The 19,822-nt window shown below is 35.6% G+C and overlaps 2 protein-coding genes and 1 long non-coding RNA gene across 3 annotated transcripts in view; 1 reads left to right on the top strand and 2 right to left on the bottom strand.

Moving 5' to 3' along the window:
- The window catches only part of LOC106142345 (sodium-independent sulfate anion transporter), a 62,300-nt gene that overhangs the window by 22,822 nt on the left and 19,656 nt on the right, over positions 1-19,822 (bottom strand). Inside the window, exons 2-4 of the mRNA XM_060946797.1 lie at positions 18,760-18,957; positions 6,219-6,349; positions 5,658-5,793 (exon numbers count right to left, since the gene is read on the bottom strand). Of these exons, the coding sequence (XP_060802780.1) occupies positions 5,658-5,793; positions 6,219-6,349; positions 18,760-18,957 (465 nt within the window). The remainder of the gene's footprint in view (positions 1-5,657; positions 5,794-6,218; positions 6,350-18,759; positions 18,958-19,822) is intronic.
- Positions 14,150-15,589, bottom strand: LOC132902300 (uncharacterized). Its single transcript, XM_060946798.1, has one exon. It carries the CDS (start codon positions 15,344-15,346, stop codon positions 14,150-14,152), a length of 1,197 nt encoding a protein of 398 aa, XP_060802781.1. The 5' UTR covers positions 15,347-15,589.
- LOC132902301 (uncharacterized) lies at positions 16,133-17,464 on the top strand. The gene is made up of 2 exons (XR_009657082.1): positions 16,133-16,583; positions 16,964-17,464. It is a non-coding gene; the product is annotated as an uncharacterized LOC132902301 (long non-coding RNA).

Genomic DNA, 19,822 nt, shown 5'->3' on the forward strand with positions numbered 1-19,822 from the left:
GCTACCCCCTACGGATGATGGTCATAGACGCAGAAGAAAAAATATAATGACAAATCAGTATATGAAACAGCTGAAATAACAAATTCAATCACTGACTCACACACGTTGCTATAAAACGTTATATTTTACAATAACTCTGTTTGATTGATTGACATTCCGACGATGTTTAAAATAGTAATGAAAAACAAATTCCTAAGATGACGGTGATCTTATTTAATAGGTTAATAACATACATATAGTCACGTATTTATCCCTCGCGGGGTAGACAGAGCCAACAATCTTGAAAAGACTGATAACCCACGTTCGGCTTGGCTTAATGATAGAATTGAGATTTAAATAGTGACAAGTTGCTAGCCCATCGCCTAAGAAGAATCCCAAACGAATCGCTGCGCCACAGAGGACGATCAAATCGATCACAATTGATCGTAGGATAAGTACTTCTTAACAAACAAGTCTTAGCCTGTTCTATCACTGCCTAAATTTCTAAGTAAAACATTTTTTTAAGACTGTTGGCTCTGTCTACCCCGCAAGGAATAATTATGTGACTATAAGTAAAATAAAGTAAATATTTAAGTATGTATGTATGACAGACAAAAGTGTCGTCAATTGCTTACTGTAAAGGTATCGAAGGTGGTACGTATGTATACATTTCTATGTAGCTTACTGTACCGCCGAGGTAGTCATAGGTCGTTGTGACAGAAACGTGTCATTGTCTGACAGAACGTCACAACAATACGAACGGTTCCGCTTCATGCGACACGGCGGCTGGTTCCGCGGCGAGTGTACATCATCCGTCGGGTTTATTTACATTTATTTCAAGACTAGAGCCTGCCACAGCTAATGTACTATACATACATACATACATAAAATCACGCCTCTTTCCCGGAGGGGTAGGCATACATACATACATACTATAATCACGCCTTTATCCCTTAGGGGTTAGACATAGCCAGCAGTTTTCAAAAGACTAAAAGACAACGTTCAGCTGTAGGGCTTAATTATAGAATTGAGATTCAAATACATACATATAATCACGTCCACATCCCTTGCGGGGCGGACAGAGCCAACAGTTTTGAAAAGACTGATAGCCAACATTCAGCTGTCTGGCTTAATGATAGAAGGATAATGTAGAAGGAGTGGTCCCATTCTCATGATTGACTTGACCCCTTGACCCATTGACCCATTGTCATGATTGACTTTAACAATCTTCACAGGGAGAGTAATCTCTTTAATTGTAGAAAGGCCACGTTCAGCTATTGATTTGAGATTCAAATAGTAACAGGTAATTAGCACATCGTCTTAAGGAAAAATCTTAATTATTGGACTTTATCTTAATTGACTTTTACTTTTTGCAAGTGAAGAGAATGAGATCAAAATCTCTATAGTTCTGGTAAATTATATTTTGTACATAATTATATATTGTATGTAATTATACATTGTACATAATTATATAACTATAGAATTTAACTTGTGTTTAAGGCGAACTATATGTATACTAAGGTACTACTGTTTGTCTGTCCATTGCATAACACAAATTACATCTTTTTCTAGAAAGAACCTCGTTTAATTTCCTTGAACGAGGAGATCGAAGACCGCTAATTATTCCAATTACATCTGTGTGATGAAGGCAATTTAGTTAAGTCGTACGGATTACTGAATAAGCCTGTCCCACGATCGGTGTAGTTTGTTCCGCCGCTTCTTCTACACATGCGTTTTGGAAGATAGTAGTTATAATTAGATTTAAGTGATGTGACGTCAATAAGTGATACCTTGTATCCAATTTTGAAAAAATCTATTCTATTCTATTCTATCAGTATTAATTGCAAGTACTTAGATACCATATACTTATACATAACTACATTTAATCACGATACGATCGATCTCCTCTTTGGGGTAGACAGAGCCAACAGTCTTGAAAAGACTGTTAAGCCACTTATGAATAGGATCGCTTTTCCATGGATGTAGTAAAAGGCGACTAAGGCTAGGCTAACAATTTTGGGTTTCTTCTTTTAGGCGATGGGCTAGCAACCTGTCACTTTTTGTGAGTCTATTGGCTCTGTCTAACTCGTAAGGGATAGAGACGTGATTATATGTATGTATGTTGTACTAAAGATTATCTATATCTATCTATACTTATAATAAATCTGTAGAGAGGTCAATTCTGTACATGGAATATATTTTCAAAATAACTATCAGGGGGTTATTAGTGATCGATACTGATGCCAAAAATGCAATTAGTAAAATTTTTGTCTGTCTGTCTGTCTGTATGTTCTTTATAGAAACAAAAACTACTTGACGGATTTTAACGAAACTTGGTACAGTTATTCTGCATACTCCTGAGCAGGTTATAGTATACTTTTCATTACGCTACAATCACTAGGAACAGAGCAGTGAAAGGAAATAGTGGGAAAACGGGAGAAATTACTTGATTTTTTAAGCTTCCGTCGCGTGTGCACCCTTAATGGTTAAAGATACAGCGAAACCATGTACTACGGAAATATTCTACATAAAATTATTAATAAAATATCCCAAGACAGCATAAGTCTATCTTCTATGGTTGACTCACAATAACACGTGTAATTCCTAATAGCTTAGCAGTTCGGAGATTTCTGATTATATTTCTTTACCCTGATGTTTATAATACCAATAACACTCACACTCATTCGTAATTCTTAAAAATTAATATAAGTACCTATTCAATAAAAAAAAGAATCATCGAAATCGGTATAGAAACACCAAACTTATACATGTGTGGCGACATCTCTACGCCACTCGCCGCAACATCAAATCACACAACAACTGTCAATCATCGCGAAGAAATTGACGCGCTCAAACAATAGCAGCGAAGAATCTAAGACGCGATTTCAAAGATTTCACGGATTGGAGCTATATATACAACCTCCGACACGACATCGTCGGAGCCGCGGTTCCCGAGGCATAACACCTAGCCTGGCGGAAGATCTTCCCTTTGGTGGCGGTCGAGCCGAATCATCGCTCCCGTTACATTGGTGACCCCGACGTGATTGGAAGCAACCTTCTTCTTCATCAACTCCAATCCTTACCATCATCACTCCCTCACTCTGCAAGAAGTCTCACAGCAAGCCAGCAACTGGGTATCGCAGCCGACTCACCGAGCTTCCTGGTCCTGTCTCCACCCGCAGTCACTCTCATCGACTTCAGCGACCGACGCATCTACCGCAGCCCACGCCTGGATCTCTTCGACGGCCGCTCTTCTCTCCAGCGTGGCAGCTCTGCACGATATCTACCGGCGCCAACAAGTCGACTTCGCTCTCTACTGTCTCGACTCACCGCAGACTACGAGCAACGCAACGGCTCACTCCTGACTCACTAGGACTTCGAGCAACTTCCGACTCACTGGAAGACAACTGGCACTTGCAAGCTACTGAAGCACAGATTGCACAGCAAGATCAAGACTTCAGACCTCCGGTCTTGGGGGGAGTACTGTGGCGACATCTCTACGTCACTCGCCGCAACTTCAAATCACACAACAACTGTCAATCATCGCGAAGAAATTGACGCGCTCAACCAAAAGCAGCGAAAAATCTAAGACGCGATTTCAAAGATTTCACGGATTGGAGCTATATATACAACCTCCGACACGACATCGTCAGAGCCGCGGTTCCCCAGGCATAACACCTAGCTTGGCGGAAGATCTTCCCTTTGGTGGCGGTCGAGCAGAATCATCGCTCCCGCTACACATGAAATAACCCTAACAAGCCATAGCGCGTAAATACTGAATCATGCTATAAGGATTATTTTTGCGTAACGGTTGCCGCGCTCGACGCGGCTAGCGGCGGCAGGGTATAAAAAGGGGCAGGAGGTGAGCGCAAGCTTCATGACCAAGGCAGCCAGGGGGAGACTTCACGCAGTTCTCTCCTCCAGCCTCCCTCTGAGGACGAAGCCCGGGATCTACCAAACGTACGTCAGATCCTGCCTCACGTACGCGGCTCCAGCGTGGTACGCATTCAGCTCCGAGACCAACAGAAGAAGACTCAGAGCCCAAGAGCACCAAAGTCTCAGAGGAGTCGTCGGAGCCCCGCGCTACGTGAGGAACTCGACGATCCTCAGGGACCTGAAGTTGGAGACCTAGATATTCGAGAGGGCGGACGCGTCATCACACAGCCACCTGCGCGGCATCGCGCCGCTCCACGCCCGCCCTCCGGGCCGTCGGGTGAAACTCTCCCCTCGCTGCCTTGCGGCAGAAGTCGTCGACCAGTGACGACGCCGCCGCAGATGGGAACTCTCAGTGTATGAAGACGTGAAGACCCAGGCCGTCACGGCCGCCCCATCGACCTGCCTACAGTCGTAGGCAGCGATGATGCCATTGAAGAGGGCCAAAAGCCCTGACCAATCTGATCCGACTTCCCTAAGGGAGTATGGGAAGACCCGAAGACGGCAAGATAGTATTGTACAGGCGTTTCAACTTTATTTTCATTTATTTTTCTTTTATAAGTTGTAGATACATATTTATGTTATTAGAATATATTTTTTAGTTTAAATGGGCACTTAGATTTATCTATACTAATATTATAAAACTGAAGAGTTTGTTTGTTTGTTTGAATTTGTTTGCTAATCTCAAGAACTACTGGTTCAATTTGAAAGATTATTTTTGTGTTGAATAGACCGTTTATCGAGGAAGGCTTTAGGTTATATAACGTCTAGCTGCAACTATTAGGAGCGAAGAAATAATGGAAAATGTGAAAAAAATCGGGGAAGGAGCATCCTTGAGGGCTTTAATGATGCCCAAAATAACTATTCAACGTGGACGAAGTCGCAGGCACAGCTAGTAAGTACATATAAAAGTATAGTAGGTATTTATCATTGCAAAAACTATTTTAAATTAAAAGAGTACTTAATTACAAAAGCCTAAATTTCAATATCACGTAAGTATTTTTCTTAGTTGGACATTGCATTTTTATGAAGTTTTACTAGAAGTTTAACGGCGAACAAAGTCGCGGGTAACAGCTAGTTATGTATTAGAATTCCGGAATAAGTAAGGCAAGAATAGCTTTGGTTTTAAATAATAAAAATAAAGATAATTTTACGGAACTAAGTATGATCTGCATAAATATAATTTGGAACAAGTTTTAAAATAAATTAATTCATAGTCTATTAACCCCCTTCGGAACAGCATCAGCTAAGATGCTGGAAGACTTGTGACTGAACACAATTTTCCGCGTTTAATCGTCAATTATTTTGCAGCCGTCCTTACGAGGTTCGCGTCACGCCATTGATGTGCCGTAATTCCTCCGTTTCTTCGCAAATTGTCTGTGCGTCATTGTTTTACCTACTTCCAACGGATCAATACAATGGAGGTATTACGAAATTTGTCATAACATTTCACTAATTCGTTGAAACTTGATGATAAATGGTCTGAATTGATGTTATGTCAGTATATGAAAAAGGAAACTCTTTTATATATAAACCGTTGGGTCTAGAGATTTCAATTTTGGCATGTAGGTAGGTTCCATGACATCATGTGATTTAGGGGCGCGCTTAAAGAGTATTTCCCGAAATTCTCACGGGAACAGGATAAAAACAATAAATATGTATTTACTTACAGAGACAGGTAAAACATACACTAATTACAAGAGGAAAAGAAAAATGGAGAAAAAGGAAAAGGAGGAGGAGAATACCTAATTGTAAGATGCCCATGATGAGCTCGACGCAGCCGGAGAGGAAGGCCAACAGCACGGCGAACTCTGGTCCCAGGCCGTGAAGGTTTTCCCTCGTGAGGATCGCCGCTATGGCAGTAGGCCCTATGGCTGAGTCCTGCGGGAAGAACAAGAAAATAATATGACCCATCATAATATAAAAGAAAATGTTTTTACATAAACACATTTGGAAGTCGTTCTTGACTGAATTTTCTCATACTAATGGCCTTTTACGACATCTATATAAAAGAATGGACTGTTTTAAAGTGGCAGGAACCACACAGCAAAATTGATAAAAATATTGCTTATGTCACTTTCACGTTTTAATTTGTAGACATAGCACTTACATACATACATAAAATCACGCCTTTTTCCCGGAGGAGTAGGCAGAGACTACATCTTTCCACTTGCCACGATCTCTGTATACTTCCTTCGCTTCATCCCCATTCATAACACTCATCATGCAAGCTCGGCGGTTTCGGGTACTCTTGACCTGACGTCAAAGTTTCTACTTAAAAATAGATTTTGAAATAAACAAAATACCTTTACGGACCCGAAGACTGTGTAGACAAAGCAGGCCATGAAGGAGGAATATAATCCATACTGCGGAGGCAGCCCCGCCACGCCGGCGTACGCGATGGCCTGGGGGATCACGGTCAGGCCCACTGTGATGCCTGACGACAAATGAGGGTAGGTCAGGTAAAGATTTTCAAGAGTACTCTAACCCTACGTGCTTGCAACAAAAGAATAATAAATGTAATTAGATAAAACAAAACAAGGTTTGCATGGATAATGGGAAGTAGCTTTTGTCTCTGCCTATTCCTCTAGAAAAGAAGCGTTATTATGTATGTATGAAGGAGGAATACAGTTCAGGCAGGCAGGCCTCGCCAAATATTAAAACGAATACAAAGAGGTGTGTAGGATTATATTGAACTTTTTGGGGTGGGTTCGGCATATTACTCCGACCCGATGTCTAAAATCAGGCGGCTCTAAGAGATTGCCCGGCGGTGGTACAAGATTCGAAATGGCTTTGAGAGAGGTAACGCAAAAAATTTAACAAACCAAAAATACTTTACTAACTTAAATCATTTCATGATTGAAATAAAGTTCTTTAATAATAGCATCTTAATTTACAACCGGATATAGTCTGCAAAAGTAGCTATTTAGGAGATCGGTTTGATAGTAAGGAAGTTGGAAAAAACTGGTATTTGTTTAGCTATTGTTCTTTACATAATAGATAGCATGACTGCTGCTTCAAATTGCCAAGAGGAAGAAGAAATCAGTTGTTTCAGCACTATAAATAAACGTGTGGTTCCCGGCACTATTACAAAAAAGAATAGGACCACTCCATCTCTTTCCCATGGATGTCGTAAAAGGCGACTAAGGGATAGGCTTATAAACTTAGGATTCCTCTTTTAGGCGATGGGCTAGCAACCTGTCACTATTTGAATCTCGGTTCTATCATTAAGCCAAATAGCTGAACGTGGCCATTCAGTCTTTTCAAGACTGTTGGCTCTGTCTACCCCGTAAGGGATATAGACGTGATCATATGTATGTATGTATGTATGTAAATAAATTGTTTCAGTACTTTATTTGAATGTAGAGGCAACGGCGGAGAAACGTGACCTATGATTTTGTTTTCTTTTAACAAGGGGTCATGTTTCTCTGCTGTTGAATGTACAAGAGGCAAAGATGGCTGACATTACCACCGACATACCGCTAACTATACTATTATACATTTACTAGCTTTCCGCCCGCGGCTTCGCCCACGTGTAATCTATATATATAAAACTCTTCCGTTACTGAGTGACTGACTGACAGACAACGCACAGTCGAAACTATTGGTCGTAGACAGCTGAAATTTGGAATGTAGGTAGGTAGCCATCTATCGAGCATCGAGACAACAACGTGATAGTTAATAGAAAATAAAATTCGGGTGTTTTATTTATGCATACCGATTACGCCGAGATTTATGGACCGATTTACGTGATTCTTTTTTTGTTCGGTAGAGTATACTTTCAAGTTGGTCCCGTTGTTACCTAGTCAGGATCGGATGATGGTATTCCAGGGAAATCAAGGGCAAACCTCAAATTTACAGGCAATTACGTTTTTGACAATTTCATAGATCTGTTTAAGTATTTGCGTCTGATAGTCATCATCCCATGTGAATGAGCTGATGATGGAAGGTACAACTCCTCAACGGTTAGGAGTTAAATTCTTACGAAGTTATACGTACATGTGAGGCTATTAGGTTGACCTGATAATAAAAAGTAAATCTCATTAACGTTAAGAATTTAGGTGAAAATGGATGCGGACAAATTTCGTCTCTTCACTTGTTTCCTTTTAGCTGTTTGTATGGGTAGTGTTAACACAAAATAGGGATTTAAAGGCGTGATGTTATTAATGTTATGCATGTATTATGTACATAATTATGTATGTTATTATGTATGTTAAAGAGACGACTGAAAGTTGTCATACAAAGTCTTTTTTTTTAAGGATGGGAAATCATCAAATGACCTCTCCCGCTCTGGGTGGAACGGAAGGGAGTGTCAGACTTTTACTGACTAAAACCCACCTCGTTCCTTCAGTTGCCCTTCAGTTCCGGGGCCACGGTATCTCGTTAGAACTTTCCCGCAGCCCCGGCTCAGTTTATCCCGTTTCCCCCCCTTGGGGGTTGACATTTCAAAAATCCCTTCTTAGTGCTCACTTATGTTACTAAAGGATCCTCTGTTCAAAATCTCAGACTCCTATACCGAGCGGTTTCGGCTGTGCGTTAATAAATCAGTCACCCAATCGCACCCCCTAAATCACGATTGGAGGGTAGTTTGAAAAAACTTATAATGTCAAACATATTTACTTGCCTATGTACGTGTTCATGCCAAGTTTCAAGTTTATAAACCCAAGGAATAAGATTTTTCATAGAAACGTTTTTACCCCTTTTCCCCCCCTTGGGGGTTCTTAGTGCTCCCCTACATATCCCAAGGAACTTACATTCCAAATTTCAGCTGTCTACGACCAGTAGTTTCGACTGTGCGTTGTCTGTCAGTCAGTCACTCAGTAACGGAAGAGTTTTATATATATAGATATCGCTATACAAATCACAAATTTAATTACTAACTACTAACTTAGTAAAAAAGCCATCTCAGACAATCATTTGACAAGAACTTGTGCCAGCGATCATTGATTTCCATAAATTACAATTTTAATTGAAGAAGATTTTTTAGTATTATTACTATTCATTATGCCACCGACCTTAATCACTTCTATTAATGAACAATGATTGATTAAGCACTTGAATTTAATAATAAAATCATATTTATATCAGCTACATAAGTTGTCTTCTAAAATTCTTAACAAGTAACAATGATTGATTAACAAACGATCTATGTAAGCTATACATAAAATTGAGATAGAGATGGGCTAGCAACCTGTCACTATTAGAATCTCAATTCCATCATAAAGCCAAACAGCTGAACGTGGCCTATCAGTCTTTTCACGACTGTTGGCTCTGTCTACCCCGCAAGGGATATAAACGTGATTATATGTATGTATGTATACCTAAGACCCATTGAAATTGTATACGATAATATTATTGACATTTTGACTGGACAAAGTAGTAAGAAAAATATTAGAGCGCGGATCTTGGAATTCTAGAAATTCTGATATAATTCTGATGATGAAGATTGCTTTCGTGATGTTGCACAATAAAATTGCAGCAGTGTCGTTGCAAATATATGAGCTGTATAGGTTAATAAAATTGCCAATAATTTGCAAGTTTCATAGACCTTGAGTTTTGAATTAACAGCTTAAAAAAAGCAAATGAGAAGACACAAAATTAATTATAAGAAAGTCCTGTGGTCCGTAAGAATTTCCGCCGATTTCATGAAAAAATTAGAATTCTGTAAGTGACCTCTAAGCGGTAGCAAATAATAACTATGCCAATGAAACTGATAGAGTTCATTGAACTCAAAATTTTTATGATACTATGTAGTTACGTTTATGCAATGAGCTGTCACAAATACTGGTGAAGCTCAGGGGATTGTAGACTATATTCTCATAGTTATAAGACATATATCTGTGAATACGCAGGCAACTAGCGAAGCGTGAAAAGGTTTTGTTAATAAACTTTACCGACTGGTTTCATGTAATTGTAACGAAATACTCTTAAATTGCAAATGTGGATATGCATTTTCATGAACAGCTTCTAATAAAAATCATCGGGTCTATTAAATTATGCTCCAAAAATAGAAGGTAAGATCTAAAGAAAGAGGATGACCAAGAATGACTGAAATCTTCCAACGCGTTTCACAGATACTATGCCACAGGCCTCACATAATATAAATTTCAACCAGGAGATGTGCAGATTAACATAATAAGAGCGACCATTCGGAGATGGGATGGCTACACGAGGTATGTGTCGTGAGCCCTCTTTAGCATCACCATCACTTCACATTTTTTATTTATTACTAAGGGACATTTCAACAACACACATTGTTTATTTGGTACAAAATACAAATTAAAAATACAACAATTTACATCCAAAAATGTAGCAAAAAGGTTTTCGCTCAGCAAATGTCACAGTGCGAGCCGCGACGCTGGTCTTCCGCGGATATCTTTTATAAGGGTGTGACGTAGTCAGGTAAATGAAACGAGTGAATGCTCGAATAATACTACTATATTTGAAGGAATAACACAATTATATAGGTGGTACAAAGATTAACATAATAGAAGATTAAATAGGTACTTAGTCTAACCTCACATCACCGCACTTATTGAAAAAAAAAATGACTTTATATAATATATTTTTTTTTTACAGTCAAATTGATAAAATATAATCTATTTTTTACGTTTTATAATAAGGTTTTGTACGGTTTTTATGTACAATGTCTATTTTACCATACTTATTTATTATCTCTACGTTTGGTGGTATGTCCTTAATAACTTTATAAGGGCCTAAATATATATTATCTAATTTATTACTAGGTGTATTATTTTTTACTAAAATTAAATCATTTTCCTTATAGCTTACAGGATTAATATTTTTGTCATACACATACTTTCTATTTATCTTACTTCTTAACAAATTATTTCTAGCCTCTTTTTGAGAAAGTTGCAAACGGTATTTCAATTCATGTGGATAGCTCTCATAATTATAAAGAGGTTCTACATCATTTGTCAGATTACTAGGGAGAGAACATTTCTTACCAAACACCAACTCGTACGGGGTGAAATCTGTTTCAGTATGAACTCCTGTATTGTAAGAGAAACACCAAAAAGGAATCCACTTACTCCACATCTCCGGGTGATTCTCTGTTTGAATACGTAGAAACGCATTCAAATGTTTGTGAGTGACTTCCAGAGCTCCTATGGACTCGTGATGGTGGGCTGTTGAGTTGAGTTGTTTAATATTTAATAATTTACATACCTCTTGAAAAATTTCTGATAAAAACTCCTTCCCTCTATCTGTAGCTATACATTTTGGCACACCATACCTGAGAATAAAATTATTAACAAACGATCTTGCTACTTCATCAGCTTTTTTGGAAATTAAGGGATAACCTTCTACATATTTTGTCAGTTCGCATTGACACGTTAGTATATAAGAATAATTATCATTATCTCTTTCCAAAGGACCAACAAGATCTAAGAATACTTTTTCAAATGCAGTATGCGCTGTACTAGTAATTTCCATTGGTTCTTTCTTTGGTATTGAATGTTTTTGACGTTGACAACTGTCGCAACGTTTTACAAATTCTCTAACATCTTTATCAATACCAGGCCAGAAATAATATTTCTTTATGTTGTTTGACATTCTTCTCATACCAGCATGGCCACTGCTAGGCAAGAGATGAAAATCATTTAAAATTATTTTTCTATCATGTTTATTCTCAATTCTTTTTACATTACTTAAAATACATATACGCGGTCCGGACCTATTCTTATCGTTTTTTATTTTATCTAATAATTTTTCTATAAAAATTTCATTATCTTTACTCTTTAATATGTATATTTCTTCTAACTTTAATAAATTACAAAAATTATCTAAATCTCTCACAAATTCGCCTCGCGTCATTTGTGATTGAGAATCTAGAAATTTCACATAAATTGTTCTTTTACTTTCAATATAGCATAATATTTTATTTTCTTTTGTGATAATTCCCTCTTTTTTAAATTGTTTTAGTCCCTTAATATCAATAAGTTTTAATTCTACTGATTCTTTCGGTCTTATATGGGTACTTACGACCTTTGGTTGATCAGGCCTCAAGTCTAAAGCATCCATATCTACCGATGAATCTAGTTTATTTAATTTTCTTGCGCCCGCTCTTGTCATAACATTAATAACACTTTCGTGCATTTCTTTTAAATCATTTAATGTGATTCTAGACAATGCATCTGCAGCTGCATTTTCAGAACCTTTAACATATTCTACTTCAAAATTATATTCCTCTAATATGATTCTAAATTTCATGAGCCTACTCGAAGGATCTCTCATATTGAACAAGTATACTAGTGGTTTATGGTCTGTCAGTATTTTAAATGGGCGTCCATATAAATATGGACGAAAATACTTCACAGCCCATACTATTGCTAGCAATTCTTTTTCTATCACTGGATAATTCTTTTCACCTTTATTTAAGCTCCTACTAGCATAAGCTATTGGTCGTCCATTTTTGTTTGATAAAATTGCTCCTATAGCATTATTTGAAGCATCAGTTTGTACTATAAATTTATTTTGTTCCGAAAAATCGGGATACTGTAACACAGGTGGGCTTATTAGTAGTTCTTTTAGTTTTTCAAAAGAGTTTTGACTTTCGGTATTCCATTCAAATGGTACGCCTTTTCTAGTTAATTTATTTAAAGGATATGCGATTTCTGCAAATTTTGGTATGAATTTTCTATAGTAATTCGTGAAAGCTACAAATCTTTTTACTTCGTCTGAATTTGTAGGAACTGGATAATTTTGTACTGCAGATATTTTTGCAGGATCCGGCATTATACCTTCATTAGAAATCACATGACCTAAATACAAAATTTCTTTTTTAAGAAAATCGCATTTTACTGGGTTCAATTTTAAATTGACCTGACGTAATCTTTCAAAAACATCTTGTAAATTTTTATTATGAATTGTTAAATTACGGCCAAAAACAATTAAGTCATCTAAATAAATTAGACATTTTTCATAATTTAGACCAGCCATTGCCAATGTAATCATTCTGGAAAATGAACTTGGGCTAGTTTTAAGTCCCATTGGCATACGTGTCATCTGATACTGTCCTGAATGGAAAGCTGTAAATTTTCTACTGTTTTCATCTAAATTAACATTATAGTATCCTTGATGCAAGTCTAAATGTGTGAAATAAATGCTACCTGACAACGAGTCCAGAATTTCAGTAATATCTGGTAGTGGGAATTTATCGTCTTCAATCTGATTATTCAATTTCCTATAATCTACGACAAGCCTCCATTTTTTGTCTCCTGTTGAATCTGATTTTTTAGGTACTAACAGTATTGGACTAGACCAATCGCTCTTGCTAGGTTCAATTATCCCTTCCTCTAACATTTTATCAATTTGGCGTTTAATTTCGTCCTTTTGAGAGTATGGCAAACGATATTGTTTTGAAAAGATTGGATTTGTATTAGGTTTGACAGAAATAGTATGTGTGTATACATCAGTAGTACTTAATTTATCACCAGGGAGGTAAAATATATCTGAATATTTAGCGCAAATGTTCTCAATAGTTTTTTGTTCCTCAATATTTAAATGTTGTAATTTCATTAATGAGAAAAGTTTTTTCACTCTATTTGAATCGGTCGTTGACTTTTCAAATTCACAAATATTATAGTTACTAACTTTATCAATTTTTGGATTTATTTCTGTGAGTTGAACATCATTTTCAGTAACATTAAGTATTCTAACAGGAATCAATCCATCTTTTGGTGAACATATGGAACTTGCTAAAAATATACCATGTTTTATTTCTTGAGATAATATGACACAATCTTCATTAATGTCCGTATGTATAAAATGTATTGACTCGCTTCTAGCTGGGATCTCAAAAATAACATTACATGTATTTATTAAAGGTAAAGTAATTTTCGAATTAATAAATAATGTCAAAGTATTTTTACTGAAGTCTAATTGAGCTTTGCATCTATTTAAAAAATCACGGCCTAAAATTCCACTTCCTTTAATTGGTAAATTTTGAAAAACAAAAAACTTATGATTGAATGTTTCATTATTAAAAGTTAATGGTAAAAATAAGTATCCTATTGCTTGTACACTTCCACCTAAACCGTTGATTGTTACATTCTCCTTATGGATTGGAATGTTACATTCTATAGCATGTTTATACGTACATGCCGATATTGATGCTCCAGAATCTACTAAAAAATATTTTTTGTTATAATTATTACATGATGATGAAAGTAAAGAAATATAACAATTACTATCACTGGCTAAAATAAATTTTTCACTATTCCTCACGAAAAAACTGATTCAAAGAAAGTTCTGACTCTTCAAATTTTTCGAAATTATTATTATCATTATCATGCATTAAATGAATATTACGATTATTACGCATCCCTTGATTTCCTCTAGTTGAATTAAAAAATTTACCTCTCTGCTGTGGACCTCCGCTACTTCCTCGCGTGTACTGACCTCGTGACCCTTGTCCTCGAGAAGCTAGATGAGCTGCTTGCTGTCCTCGAGCTCTTCCTCTATGTACAGGATAGCGGCAACGTCCTCCACGCCAGCTTCTATAATAATTTGAACCATTGTTGAAATATTTATTATGGTATGGTTTCTTGTACATACCCATGATTTCTCCAGATGTTGAAGGAATTGATACTTCTTCATCTTGGGCTGCCTGTACAGCATCTTTAAGTGAACTATAATTCCTGGCAGAAATAATCGTACTAAGTCGACGATTACGCAAGCCGTCAGCAAATTGCTTAACAGCCATTTTTTCATTAATAGGTTTTAATATTTTATAGCATTGATCATTCCCGTCAGCTTGCGTTATCGTTAAATCAACAAATAGTTCCGTTATTTCTTTACCATAGTCAGCAATTGACAAGTCATTTTGTCTAATTTTTTGTAATTTATTTTGTATTGCCGTTGCAGCTTTCTTACACAATAATACATTTCTCATATCAATAATTAACTCATTAACTGATTCATATTTTGATTTTAATTTTAACTTAGCTTCAGGAGAAAGCCTACTTTTTAATACGAAATTAATTAAATTTTGTTTACATGTATCTTCTTTCAATAAAGTATTATAATATTCAATGTTATCAATCAACTGTTTTGTATTCGACTCCTCATTTGTCATAATAGGTAAAAGATTTAACGCCGTTTTTAAATCAAAAGAATTCATGTTGAACGATGACTTCGGCTTATCACTATTACACAACACTAAAATATTTTCATGTAACTCTAAAAATCGACTACAATAATTTTTGATTAATATAATATCATCCGAACTATAATATTTTCTCTTAAGTTTTTCTTCAAAACCTATCAGCCACGTCTCATATTTCTCATAGATTGCATTAATCTCATTTAATTTGTTTACTAACACTTTTTCCGTTCTTCGACTGGCTCCTAATTTAATTAAATATACTCTAATTTTCTTTAATTCCTCATACAATGATATAATAGTTTCCATTAGTCACTTACCACCATAACGTAGAGTAAAATATTCTTGTACCTGTGCACATAAAGAACATAACACATTAAAAAATAAATAAAAATAGACTTTAAAATATAATCGCGATTACAATTAACACTATCAAGTCCAAAGTTCAGTCACAGTGCATCATCCGTCCGTCCGTATATGGAAAGTCGCTGCATTCCTTACCGGTGACCTATATCTCGTACATAAAATTATTATTAGGATATTTGATTATATATTTAAGATACTTTTTTTTTTTTTTTTTTTTAAGTAGATTATTGTATTTTATTATTTTCACTTTTTTTTTTTTTTTTTTAATATTTATTTTTATATAATAAATTTTCACTTTTGAAATATATTTATGCACTTTTATTTTTATTTATTTTTTACACCATTTCTTTTGAATAGATTTTTTGGGGTGGGTTAAGGTCTTCCAACTGTCGCCGGAAAAGTGATCTTCTTATAGTCGCCCGATTTATCTCCTTAACAATCCATTTTCTATGGCATTTTCTATATAGTCGATATATGAAGAACAGCACGCCACACAGTATAATTAACAGGATAACACACAGGATAATATTTGTGGTGCTCATATGAAAACGAATTTGTTCTGTAGTTGGGTAAGGCCGTAAATTTTGCCACTATTTGAAAAAAAAATATGTCCCACATTTTGACTGCATATATAAAAGACTAATGCTAGTAATTTGTTACTAAGGTACTCATAATATATTTTGTAGCTCTTATCTCTACATAATTTAATTTCAAAAGTTCAAACACTTGAATACTTTAACTTCTAGAGTGTGTTCAACTTGGCCAGTCCTCCAAATTTTGCAAAAATCGCGTTGTCTTTTTTATCATCCAAATACTAGAGAACTACAAAACTCGTAGTATATTTATAGAATGTCAAGTTTACAAGAACTTAACCTACAGAACGCAAAACTAAGCAGCCAATTAATAATATGAGATTATTTAAAATAAGTAGATTTAATTTTTTTATCGCAATTTAAATGTTTGTCCCCGTATTTTTGCTTATATGTTACAATTTTGTATGTTACCACAATTTCACCTCTAATTAAGGTAAAACATTTTGGTAATATTTTGTATCGATACTGGCAACACTTAAGTGTCCATGGACAAAAAGAAAAAAAAAACCATTTTGTTTACTGTGGTGGGTTTGACAAAAAGTGAGTGCAGGTGTGTGTCGTCATTCGGGATTTATTCGATTTCAAAGGTAAAGAATTGGTTTATTACTCCTATTTTCATGTGAAAGTATTATTTAGTGAATAAGTTATGCAGGAGCCGTGTTTTGTTTTAAATTTAACTCGAATGATCGAGTTATGGTAAATTATAACCTAAAAAATCTTGCTTCTGCGTTACTTCTAGGTTACTGCTATGTTATCGGTAACATTGATTGTATGTTACGTAACGTTTAAGTGTTGTAAGGATTCGTACATAGACTCGTGCAATAGGCTACGACTCATTTAATTTCATATATTAAATAAGTATTTCCTGTAGTTAATGGCTTAGGAAAACAAAATATTATTATTATTTTAATCATTAAAAGTGCAAGATGAATTTTGAAATCCAATTTATAAAATGTGTTTTTTATAGAAGGAAGCGAGCAGAACGATGAAGAACTTGGCAGCACGGTTAGAGAGAATAATGAAAATGAAGGGAATTATTTAAGTTTCAACATAAAAGATTCGTTATGGTTAGATAATTTGAAAGAAAAACGTGGAAGTATTATATTGGATTTGTTGAGATCATAGAATTTAAAAATGACGAAACATATTACAAAATAATTTTTTTTTTAAATGTTAAGATTTCAAATAATTCTGTAAAATTCTTAGTGCAAAGAAAGTTAGATCTTGATTCTGTGACCACAATTTCTATAGTAAAAAAGATAAATTTGATTCAGTTAGAGACAGATTCAAAAGAATATTATCTGCAAAATGATGAAGATACTGTATTTTTTATTTAAATATTTTAAATCATTTGTTAGTTGACATAAGTAAAAGTGGTTACCTAGTTCCTTTTTTGTGATTTTATTGATTAATTAGTACACATTGTGTTTTAAGTACCTATTTAATGAATAGACATTTTAGAAGATTTCATTGTTTTTTATTTGCTTCTTCTTTTTCTTAGTCGTATTCCTCATGGCTGAGAAGTCGTGATCATTATATGGATTTCAATGAAACACACACAACGACTTTCTTGGCAATATTAATAGAGTGGTTTGCCATTGCCTTCTCCATTTCACACACTAACTGATAAATAATCGACTAATGTGACTTCCTCACGATGTTTTCCTTCACCGGAAGCAAGTGGTGGTCATGAAAAGTACTAAACGTAAGTCAGATTAGCATACAAACTCATGTGGCTCGAGTAGGATTCGAACCCGGGACATTTCGATCACCAGGCGGACGTCTTAACCACTAGACCACCACCGCTCCATTTCATTTATATGCTTAGTTCTTACATAAGGTTAATAGATACCCTGGCCCGTACGCCCGTACATACATTTTGTTTTGGAACATTGCATTAACTTCGTTTGTGTTTCTCAGAATACATTTGCTTCTCCAATTCCTATGGAATTGTGCTTGCCGTTACAATCGTACGTTAGTATAATTTTCAGTACTTTACGAAAATATTATGAAATTTGAAAAAAAAAATTAATAAAAAAAAGAGGCAGTACTTCTGAACTCGACCTTACACTCTTTACTCGTTACTTTCGTGTTACTTATACGTTACCATAACATAGAAGTATCTATGTTACTCTATGTTACTAAGTGGCAAAATCTACGGCCTTACCCAGTTGCTTTATTATCGCCAGCCGCAGCATTCTGGATGACCAGGGTTTCTTCTTTAGACTGTGGGGAGCCCATTATTTTTGTGAAATTTTTTATTCACGTGTACACTAGCGTTTAGTCCGAAACAAAGATAGAACTGGTACTTTTCCATTGTCCTTATTAACGATTACACGAGTAACGTCTCAAATTCGCGGCGCGGTGGAAGATTCCATAGGCAGGGTCGCCATATAAGGGTGTGACGTAGTCAGGTAAATGAAACGAGTGAATGCTCGAATAATACTACTATATTTGAAGGAATAACACAATTATATAGGTGGTACAAAGATTAACATAATAGAAGATTAAATAGGTACTTAGTCTAACCTCACACTTTGACCAAAGTTTAAGATAGTGTTACCATTAAAATTTATCGTTTTTTTCATGAAGGAAGAAGTGAAAATCTATATTGGGCCTTAAAGGTAAAATAGGTGAACTTAATGCTAACAGCATTACCTTTAACTCAACCTTTAGAAAAAAGCAAACCGATATATAATCAGGTGTCAATTTGAGATGCAGAAAAAACTTGTCTTTTGTCAGGATTAAAAAAAATCTGCTTACCAGCTATCGCATCCGCCAGTCCGTTTCTTACAGAATACTTGGGCAGCCAGGACACGATGGGGACCCTTCTCTTCAGGGTCTTGGCTGAGCAGCAAGCCCTGGCTTTCCTGGCGGCGTCTCGTCTCCAACTGCTGGACTTGCTACTGGTATCGCTGCCATCTTTGCCGGGGAACACGCTGGGGTAGGTGCTGTTCGAATCTGAGGGACAAATGTTGAGGTTAGCAAGAGACAAATGTATTTGTTACAGATAATTATAATATTTTTTTCTGGACATATTTGTCATTATTTTACCATACTTATAAGAATGCTTACGCGTCAAGATAAGTGATGGAAATTTTTGTTTCAATTTAATCAATTTATTCCATACTGATCCAGTTACACCCCCTGCTATTTATATTTTCAATGTACAGAATTGACCCTTCTACAGATTTATTATATGTATAGATAACAATCAACATTGTGTTGGAAATTACAATAAATAAAAATAAATATTATGAAATATTACTTGCATACATAGTTACGCCTATCTTTAATTATTTCATTACATTTATATACATATTTATATCATTTTATAAATTAAAGTCACTAAAAATATATAAAAATTTATTTAAGAAACATTTATAAATATTATTCAATCCAAATTATTTCATTACTCTTCCATTCAAATTAATGTCATCACGTTAATTTATCTATAGTCCAAAAACAATTTTCTAATTAAAAAAGTCTTTAATCAAAAGACATTTCAAGTTTGTTTACCTAACATTACAGTAGGTATCAAAAGAAATGAACTATATATACGTGAGGTGACAGTACGCTTCAGTGAGATCGCGCCAACAAATACAGTTGTTATGTTAATTATTTCTCTCTCTATAAAACAACAAAAGCCGGGTGCGGTAGTATTCCACAGCGCGGTACGAGTATAATAGCTTATTGTGTTTTATATAAACACACATTCTTACTTAGGATGCATCGGATTAGTTTCAGGTGATATTCCATTACCTATTCTGTTTTCTTTGCCGTGTGGTTCCCGGCACCAATTGAAAAAAAAAGGGGCCACCCCATC

The sequence above is a fragment of the Amyelois transitella genome, chromosome 12 (assembly GCF_032362555.1).
Source record: "Amyelois transitella isolate CPQ chromosome 12, ilAmyTran1.1, whole genome shotgun sequence".
In the NCBI taxonomy this organism is placed as follows: domain Eukaryota; kingdom Metazoa; phylum Arthropoda; class Insecta; order Lepidoptera; family Pyralidae; genus Amyelois; species Amyelois transitella.